The 10,270-nt window shown below is 33.5% G+C and overlaps 2 protein-coding genes across 2 annotated transcripts; one reads left to right on the top strand and one right to left on the bottom strand.

The window, feature by feature from the left end:
• Positions 1 to 648: 648 nt before the first annotated feature.
• Positions 649 to 3,297, top strand: LOC145564013 (pentatricopeptide repeat-containing protein At3g26782, mitochondrial-like). The gene is made up of 2 exons (XM_081624383.1): positions 649 to 1,661; positions 1,804 to 3,297. The coding sequence occupies exons 1-2, from the start codon at positions 693 to 695 to the stop codon at positions 2,845 to 2,847; spliced, it is 2,013 nt and encodes a 670-aa protein (XP_081480509.1). The 5' UTR covers positions 649 to 692; the 3' UTR covers positions 2,848 to 3,297.
• Positions 3,298 to 3,307: 10 nt separating this feature from the next.
• On the bottom strand, positions 3,308 to 4,472 carry LOC145565302 (protein NETWORKED 3C-like). The gene is made up of 2 exons (XM_081625351.1): positions 4,379 to 4,472; positions 3,308 to 3,978 (listed from the first exon to the last, which is right to left on the bottom strand). Exons 1-2 carry the CDS (start codon positions 4,470 to 4,472, stop codon positions 3,308 to 3,310), a joined length of 765 nt encoding a protein of 254 aa, XP_081481477.1.
• Between the last annotated feature and the right edge of the window lie 5,798 nt (positions 4,473 to 10,270).

The following is a 10,270-nucleotide window of genomic DNA, read 5'->3' as shown; positions in this document are numbered from 1 at the left end:
CATTTTGGGTTTCGCGTATGACTCAGGTCAGGTATTGAGTTGAATTCTGGTCGGGTCAATTTCAGGTCGAGTATGTTCGGATCAGATCATTTTCGGGTCATATTTGGGTCAGGTCAAAATCGGGTCGAGTCATGTTCGGGTTGTTCCATCTGTGGATCAAACTCAAATCTATAATTTAATATTTTGTTATTGTTATAAAGAACTAATAATTCGGTTTATGAGCTTGACTATTGTTGAATATGAACAATTTGAGTTATTTTTGGCACCAGACATTTTTAGTTCAATTATAAGGTAATTTTAGTTTGGGGGATTTTGGGTATTAGGTCTATTCGGGTCAATTTTGGGTATTGGGTTTGTTCGGGTCAAACATTTCGGGTCTGGTCAATTCGGTTGTCGGTTCAGGATCGGTTCAACTTCATTTTCGAGTCGGTATAGGTCGGATCAGGTTAATTTCAGATTTCGGATCATTTTCGGATGGATATTTCGAGTCATTCGGGTCAGGATCAGATTGTCAGGTTTACAAATTACAAGTATGTACCTAAATGTACGACAAGCACCTTCAAAATTACCAAACAATTGAATTGAAGGACACCTCTTCCCGCCATTGAAGAACTACAAAGCTTATTCATTTGAGTTTACAATTCCAGACTTACCAAACAGTTGAATTGAAATCCTCAAATTCAACCGAATGAATGAGGATTTCTTCTCAGAATCGCTCATTTATATCAATCATCAAACATACCTTTAAACCCAGAATTAAATTCCATTGTTATTGCTATTTTTCATCAACCCCTGATTCCAATCTCTTGACATTGTTCAACCAATACGTTGATCCATCCAATGTGCATTCATGGAATTCAGTCATTGCCGAGCTTGCTCGTAGCGGCGATTCGCTCGAAGCCCTTCGAGCTTTCTCGTCGTTGCGAAAGCTATCACTTCTTCCTAACCGCAATACATTCCCCTGTACTATTAAGTCCTGCTCGTCTCTGTGTGATCTTTTCTCCGGTCGACAAGCCCATCAGCAGGCTTTTGTGTTCGGTTATGATTATGATCTTTTTGTGTCTTCTTCTTTGATTGATATGTACTCTAAATGTGGGCAGATTTGGGATGCACGCAAGCTGTTCGATGAAATTCCTCAGAGAAATGTTGTGTCTTGGACGTCTATGATCACGGGTTGTGTACAGAATGATGAGCCCCATGAGGCTTTGTTGCTGTTTAATGAGTTTTTGTCGGAGGAAAGTGAGATTGAGGGAGAGAAGGAGGGTTTTTCTGTTGATCAAGTTGCTTTGGTTTCGGTTTTATCAGCTTGTGCTCGGGTTTCGAACAAGTTTGTGACAGGTGGTATTCATGGGTTTTCTGTAAAACGGGGTTTGGATGTGTTTTTGGGAGTAGGGAATACTTTGGTAGACGCATATGCTAAGTGTGGGGAGTTGGTTATGTCGAAGAAGGTGTTTGATGGGATGATAGAAAAAGATGTTATTACATGGAATACTATGGTTGCAGTGTTTGCACAAAATGGATTGTCAACTGAAGCTATAGCATTGTTTCATGACATGGTGAATGATAGCCACATTAGGTATAATGCAGTGACATTGTCTGCTGTACTGCTTGCATGCTCTCATGCCGGGACTTTGCTTCATGGCAAGTGCATACACGATCAGGTACTACAAAAGTTGCAATCTTCTTGAAAAGTTTTTGTAGTTTAATGGATTGTCATATCTATTGTTGGTTTTTATAATGTTTGTTGCTTTCTGATGAATAACTATACAATGCTAATTAATGTTGCATTATATAATTTTGCAGGTGGTTAAAATGGGTTTGGAACAGAATGTATTTGTTGGCACCTCAATTATCGACATGTATTGCAAATGTGGGAGAGTTGCAATGGCCAGGAGAGCATTTGAGCGCATGAAGCTGAAGAATGTGAAGTCTTGGAGTGCAATGATAGCTGGTTATGGCATGCATGGGTATGCCAAAGAGGCACTTGATGTTTTCTATGACATGAAAAGGGTAGGAGTAAAACCAAATTACATAACTTATGTATCAGTTTTAGCTGCATGCAGCCATGCTGGCCTTGTTGATGAAGGCTGGGACTGCTTCACAAGCATGAAAAGGGACTTTGGTGTGGAGCCAGGGGTCGAACACTATGCCTGTATGGTCGATCTTCTTGGTCGTGCTGGTTTACTTGGCAAGGCATATGATTTGGTTAAGGAAATGAAGGTGGAGCCTGATTTTGTGGTATGGGGAGCTCTTTTGGCTGGTTGCCGAATGCATAAAAATTTAGAGCTTGCTGAAATTTCAGCTAGAAAATTGTTTGAATTAGACCCAAGTAACTGTGGGTATTATGTTTTGCTTTCTAATATGTATGCTGATGCCAGAAGGTGGGAAGATGTTGAGAGAATTAGAATTTTAATGAAGGAAAATGGTTTGGTTAAACCACCTGGATATAGCTTGCTTGAAGTGAAAGGGAGAGTTCATGTATTTTTGGTTGGAGATAAAGAGCATCCTCAACACCAGCAAATTTATGAGTACCTGGACAAACTATATATGAAACTGAAGGAATTCGGATATGTATCTGATAAGACATCAGTTCTTCATGATGTTGATGATGAAGAGAAGGAATTCATCTTACGGGCTCACAGTGAGAAGCTTGCAGTTGCATTTGGTATTATGAATACTGTTCCTGGGACTGTAATCCATGTCATAAAAAACCTCAGGGTTTGTGGTGATTGTCACACTGTGATAAAGCTAATTTCTAAAGTTGTCAACCGAGAGATTGTGGTAAGAGATTCTAAGCGTTTCCACCATTTTAAAGATGGGTTTTGTTCATGTGGTGATTACTGGTAATTGATATAGTTTCTTCCTTGGAAAGAAAGACTCGGCAGATTTGATTATGCCCACTGCAGGAATGGTTATCAAAAGATGATTCTCTACTTACTTCAGGAGAGGTGGTGGACATGAAATATCCGTATGGATGCTACATACTGTTAGAATGGCTTCTCAATTGATGCTTCATCTCAATTGTTCTGGAGGGACTAGCATTTTTATGTTGAGGGTATTAAGAGAAGCAAGCAATTCTCTTAGGGAAGATTTCCTTAAGCCAGGGTTCTGGAGGAGACCATTTAATATACGCATTGTAGACTAACTGTGATGTTAAGACAAGCTAGAAACCCAAAAAAAAAAAAAAAAAGAAACTTGCTAACTAACTTGGAGGTGCAAAGGAAAAGATACTGAATGTTCCAAATTCCAATTATTTAGGTTTATACCAGCAATACAATATGGAATATTTACGTGACAAACTATCAAGTTACGGAGAGCATCCTCTGAAAAACTTGTCTAGAAGTATTAATTTCTTCCTCGGAGAACTCTCTTGGATGTGCTGTTTGTTACGATCATAGTAATTTAAAGTATGCTTCAGGGTGTCATTTTCAACCCTCAATCTGGTCACCTGATTTTGCAGCTTAATGATGGTCTCTCTTTTCTCAGAATTTCTTCTGATCAACTCAACCTGCAGCTGTGTATTTTCTTCAACAAGCTTTGAAAATTTGTACTTCACTCCATCAAACCAGGGATTTTCTGGCTTGATGCTGCTTCCACCTTTGGGTACCAAGCTATCTGCAGTCCTCTTCATATACTCAATGTCAGCCATACCGCCTTCACATTCAGTATCAGCATCTTCTACAGAAGATTCGGGATTAGAATTAGTAGTCTCTAACTGAGAATCATCCCAGGCTCCCAAGTCATCCATATTTTTCTTGCTTCTATTGCTGAAAAGGGATGACGATTCTGAAGTATGGACATCTATTGCAACATTTTTTAAGCTTTCATATTTCTCTGCTAAGTTGCGGTAAGATATGCAGAGATCTTGAACCACTTTTGTGATATTTTCTTTTTTTCTTACGCATATTTCATCATTTTGCAAGGGAGAATCATCATCTTCCAGAAGAGCCAGAATGATCTTCATTTTTTCATCAACACCTGTGTCAAAGTTGAATGAATTAGATGGAGTCAATTATCTTTTCCCATTCTATGGCTTCATCTAATCATCGTCAATTTTTAACTTTATACTGCCCTTAACAAAGCTCCCTGAAACACCAATATATATGTGAAATATTTATAAAAAATTTACCTTGAGGTTAGAACAGACCATTTTTAAGGAATTGAGAATGTTGCTTTGCTTAAACAAGTAATGATATCATAACTTATGATTCCCTCTTTCCAAAGTTGGCTATTGCCTGTTAGAATTATACTCTGTACTAGTATTCAAGGTTATCTTTATATGTATATTTTCAACCAAATATTCTTATGCTATTGGTTTTGGACATGTGATGCAATACATTGGATTGAATAGACCCTAATAGAAGAAATGACCGTGTACCTGATATAGTAGACTGAAGCCATTGAGACCGACGTGCGCAATTCGAAGGCTCCTTGGCAGGGGCTTCCATTATTTCCATCGCGCTAGAAGTCATTCTATATAATGTGAAGAAATCAGAGCTGTCAAGTGATCAAACTATTCAAATTTATTTTGTTAGTTGGCTATGGCTTCATGTATATGCATAGCTAATTTCCATATTTGCATTGTATTTTGAAACCATTAATTATGCTTGATTTCCGTTATTAGAGTGCTTAATTTTTGTAACTCCCAATAATGGCTCTTTAATTTGGTAGAAAATAAGTGAGTAGCCGTTGGCTTAACACGCATAATTTTCACCGATTTTCTACCTCTTGAATTTGGCTTTGAACAATTGACAATAACTTCTTTTTTTGGGTGGGTAAGTTAGCGGGGTTATAAGAGAATGAAGATTGGAATTTGCAATACATAATTTTATAGGAAAAACTTATGGAATTGTCTTGGTAGTGTGGAACTATTGGTAAACAAAATGTAATTTTCATGCTTTTGAAGAGGGGTGGGGATTGGATTCTATGCTTATTTTGAACTCAATGTATTGAGAATAAAACGAGAGATTATTAATTAAGCAAATTGATTAGTTTTTCCCCTTATAAATTTTTGGAGGTATGAATGGGTTGTTCTCACTTTTGAGTATGATTAATTGATATTCTTGTTGTCTCTAAAAGTTCATTATTAAATAATCACGGATTAAATAGAAAAAAAAAAAGGGTAAGTCTTGTATGTGTGCTAACCACACGGTGTGGCCACATTTGTTTATAAGAGTAACCTCATTTTTTTATAAAAGTAATCTCATGTTGTCCATAAAAATAACCCAAATTCATTATACGAGTAAAATCAAATAATTTATAAATAAGTAATCTCATTTGTTCATTGGGGTAACCTCTATTATTTTTTTTAAAAAAATGAAAGAATAATTCCACTTATCTAAAGGGATCCCTATTGTCTCATTTAAGTAACTTACATACGTTAAGGTAACCCCATTTGCTCATCACCGTGACCCCTATTACTTAATTAATTGTCTTATATGTGATTATGTGAAGTAATCACACCATGTTGCTAGCCATATATTAAAATTTTGTGACAAAAAATAAGGGATGAAAAAAATATCAAAACAAAGATGATATTTAGAGCAAGGTACCCTAAGTGTAAGTATTTCCCCTTCACAAGGAAGAAGGATGTGAGATGAAGTAATATTTTTGCACGAGGACAAAAGGAAATGCATATTGAGGGTTTAAATTGTTGCCTTACATTGATCATAGCCGTTACTAGTTCTTCACTATACTGTTACTAGCCTTTTTATTCACACGATGCGTGCAGGAGTTACATTAACTAATGAATTATTTTTATAAAAATACGCAATGATAAAAGTAAAATTATTTTGTAGAACGGACTTACGTGAATCCGGTCATATAAACAGAAACAAGTATTTTTTTTTTATTTTTTTGAGGTCATATATTAGATTATAAATATCAGGTATTAGATTATAAGTGTCAGAAATTAGATAATAATGGTCAGATATTAAATTATACTTATAAGGTATTAGACTATAATTGTCAAATATTAGGTCTTAATTGTCTGAAATTAGAATATAATGATCAGATATTAGATTATAAATATCAAGTCTTAATTGTCTGAAATTAGAATATAATGGTCAGATATTGGATTATAAATATCAGGTATTAGACTATAATTGTCAGACATTAAGTCTTAATTGTCAGAAATTAGAATATAATGATCAGATATTAGATTATAAATATCAGATGTTATATTATAATTATCAGAAAATAGGTTATATATATCAGATATTAGGTGAGGAAAAGATTGAAGCAGCTCTGTAAAGATATGTAAAGATAGACTGTCAAAGCTTGAATTCATTCATGTATGCAACCATATATTTATACAAGTTGTAGGCAATAAATTAACTCCTAAACCTACGGCCAGTATAGGCAAAAGATAGAAATATGCCTAACTAAGATAATAGCAAATATATCAAGTATATATTCTCACAATATTCCCATAATTATCCTAACAAGCTCCAATGTGCATTTGTTACTGATGAAGCTTTGCAGTTCTAGTACTGGAACTTGAGTAAATATGTGAGGAAATTTGTTTGCTGTATAATTCGGTTAAACAGAGGCAGGGTCACCAGCGCCGGAGTATGGGTGGGGGAGGGTTGCCGGCACCGGGGAATGAGAGGAAGAAGGTCATCGGCCGCCAGCAGGGGCTGGACAGTGACAGTGGAGGGGATGGGAGTATGCATTATAAACCGGACTCACGTGAAACGGACTCACACAAAACCTTCTCATGATAAAATCATGTAAATTATTGAACAATATAAAGTAATAGAAATAGACATAATTTATTGAAAATAAAGATAGAGATAAACATATATCGAAAATTTATTCACATAATTTTTTAGGGTGACATTCTTGTTAGAGAGTGTTACGATACTAAAGCAGAAATCTGTGTTTATAAATTTTGTAATTTAAATATTTTTTTTTTCAAGTATGATATCTACATTCTCCGATTCAAAGCATTGTACTAATTCATAAATTTTCTTTTTTATTATGATTGATTGAGTAATAGATTTTTTTTTCCATCTTACTTTTCAAAGCTTTAGTGGAATCTATAATTAAAATAATAAAATGACATTAATTGACCTTAAGGGTAAAATGGGTAGTTCAAAAGTTAGACAACAACTTTATACTTTATAACTAATATATAAAGTTAAACTTTTAGTCAGGTCACGAGATAGTGACACTTGACATTTCAATTTTTCGCCAAGTATCGCGCCATGTTGGATAGATTTAGATAGACTTTATAGAATAAAAAAAATAGTTTAGAATTCTATTTTCAATCAAATTTGGATGGAATTTAAGGATAAAATTTTTAGTTTGGAGTTTATTTTCAATAAAATACCAATATTTCAGATGTACAAATTGAATTGTAATTTTATTCAAAAAATCGTTTAGATTATAATTCTCAAAAATTATCATATAAATTTATTTTTTTATCATAAAATTATTTTAGAGCAAAGGAAGTAGTTCAAAACGTGAAACATCCATTTATAATATATACTAATTGGTTAAAATAATATACTTCACAATCTAACACTACTAGAATCCGAGAATATAACGACAATTTTTCTGGGGCAGCTAGTAAAACTGCCGTAATATTTTAATTCAAGGACGATTTTTCTAGCTGTCGTAATATTTCGACGGTTTTTTAAACCGTCGTTAAGTTACGACAGTTTTTAGCCAATAAACTGTCGCAAAAGACACTAAAAATAATTATAAAAAAATTTCATATTTACGACATCTATAAATTGTCGCAAATTACGATGGTTTTTGAAACTGTCGCAATTTGCGACGGCTTATGGCTGTCGTAGAGTGTTTTTTTTTTAATTAATGGTATTTAAATACCAATTCAAAAGCCCACACCAAACCCTAAATAGTCTTCCGCCGTTTCTCCTATCTATTTCCCCTCTCGGTTTCTCTCTCCTCTCTTCCCCACTCTTTTTCTCTGTTTTGCTCTCCTATTCCCAACCTTCTCTCAATTTCTTTCTCCTCTCCTCTCCATTTTCCTCTTTGTTTCTAATTTGAAAAGAAACGAAATTCATGGTCAAATTTCTTTAGGTTTATCAAATTTCATGTTTTGAGGTCCAATTTCGTGATGTTGGAGTACATTTGGTCAAATTCAACCATAAAAGTTCCAGATCCGGAGTTTTTATGGTCGAATTTGACCATGAAAATCCAAAAAAGAAATTTTCAAAAGGTATGCTCATTTTTTTTTTTTTGTATTTTTTCGTTTTTATTATAGTGACTTTTGTTTGTTTTCTGATTTTTTGGTCTAAATTTATAATTTTGTGCTTGAATTGCCGTTTTGTTTTATTTTGATTATTTGTGTCTATTTTCAATAATTTGAAGTTAACTTTATTTTTGGGGGTGAATTTCCTTTATTTAAAGGTTATTATTGTATATGTGTTTAATTTCATTTACTTATGTTCAATGTGGTGGATGTTTTATTGGTTTTTTTCGATTGATTTTTTTTGTTGCTTTTTTGTTCAAATTTTTTCATGTTTTCGATAATTCCTTTAGTTTCATTCATTTTTTGTTCATTTTTTTTGTGGGTTTTTTTAATATATATTATTTGATATATATTTGTATTTTTTTTGTTTGTATTTTTGTTTAATGTGTTGTTACTTTTAGGTATTTTTTAGATCTTGTTGGGCTACATTTTAATTTTGATTCTTGTTAGGTTTGGTTTAATTTTTATTTTACTTGGTTTTAATGTCGTAACTATTATTTTTTTGGGTTTAATTCCATATCTAAAATTCGCTTGTAGATATTTATGTATTTTTTTTTGTTTTCTTTGGTGGTTTTGGGTGGCGTTAGGTGGATTGTGGGGGCGGTGGGTGGTGGTTCGTAAGGGTAAGGATGGTGATTAATGTTTACAGTGGGTGAAGGGGGCTGGGTTGGTGGGGGTTTTCCTTTTTTAATTTTTTTTATTTATTTTGCGACGGCTTTTGACTGTTGCTAAAAGATATTTTGCGACAGTTTTGTAAACCTTCGTAAATTTGCGACAGTTATATGCTGTTGTAAGTTAATTTCTGCGACAAAATTTAAAACTGTCGTTGAAATTAATAAAGTTGTCGTAATTTTTTTTACGACAGTCAAACTGTCGTAAAAATGAAATTTTACGACTTATCAGATTGCGACAAACCCATGACAGTTGGTTGTCGTAACTATTTTTAGCAACAGTTTTAATCATTTTTGCGACAGAATTTGGCTGTCGCAAAATTGCTAATTTCTCGTACTATGATATAATTTTATTACTATGTAGACCTATTAATCAAGGTTGAGTCATGAATCATCTCAGGTCGGGTCACTTCAGGTTACGAGCCAAGAAATGTTCAACCCTTGTCCAAAGTTTTGGGTTCCGGTCAACCTAACAGGCTTTGAACATTTTTTTTATTTAATTTATTTTTTGCTAATTTTTTTTTAATGTATTTAATCAAACATTTTCACCAATATTACTATTAGTCATTACATGCCTACTAAATAGCAAATCGTTACAAAAGCACATCAATTGCTAACTAATTTCGTATCAATGATATATTTTAAATTTTGCAAAGATTAAAAATTTATATTAAAATTTAATAAACAATCCGGGCATCGCACGTGGCAGAAAACTAGTTCCCTCATATAATAGAGATATGATATCTATATTTTCCAATTAAAGCATTGTATAAATTTCACAAGTTTCCTTTTTTTTAATATGATTGATTGAATATTTGATTTTTTTTTAAAAAAAATTTACCTTTCAAAGCATTATGTCTTTTATTGAAATAATAAAATAACGTCAATTTTCCTTAAGGAGCATAATGGTTAATTCAAAAGTTGGACACCAACTTTCTGTTTCTCCATCCCTCTCTTCCCTTACATAATAGAGATTAAACTTATAGGCACCATATGTTGCCATGTATCACATTTTTCTCAATTAGACTTGGTGACATAGAGGACTTCCAAACATCACACTATGAGGTATGGAGTTTATGTCTAACAAGTAAAGTTGGCAAGTGGTCCCTTTTTTTCCTCTCTCTCTCTCTCTCTCTCTCTCTCTCTCTCTCTCTCTCTCTCTCTCTCTCTCTCTCTCTCTCTCTCTCTCTCTCTCTCTCTCTCTCTCTCTCTCTCTCTCTCTCTCTCTCTCTCTCTCTCTATATATATATATATATATATATATATATATATATATATATATATATATATATATATATATATATATATATATATATATATATATATATATATATATATATACTGACTCTTTAAATTATACCAGTGATGCTGCTATTAG

Source organism: Chenopodium album, chromosome 10 (assembly GCF_948465745.1).
Source record: "Chenopodium album chromosome 10, dcCheAlbu1.1, whole genome shotgun sequence".
In the NCBI taxonomy this organism is placed as follows: Eukaryota; Viridiplantae; Streptophyta; class Magnoliopsida; order Caryophyllales; family Amaranthaceae; genus Chenopodium; species Chenopodium album.
This window is presented reverse-complemented; position numbering and strand designations above follow the sequence as displayed.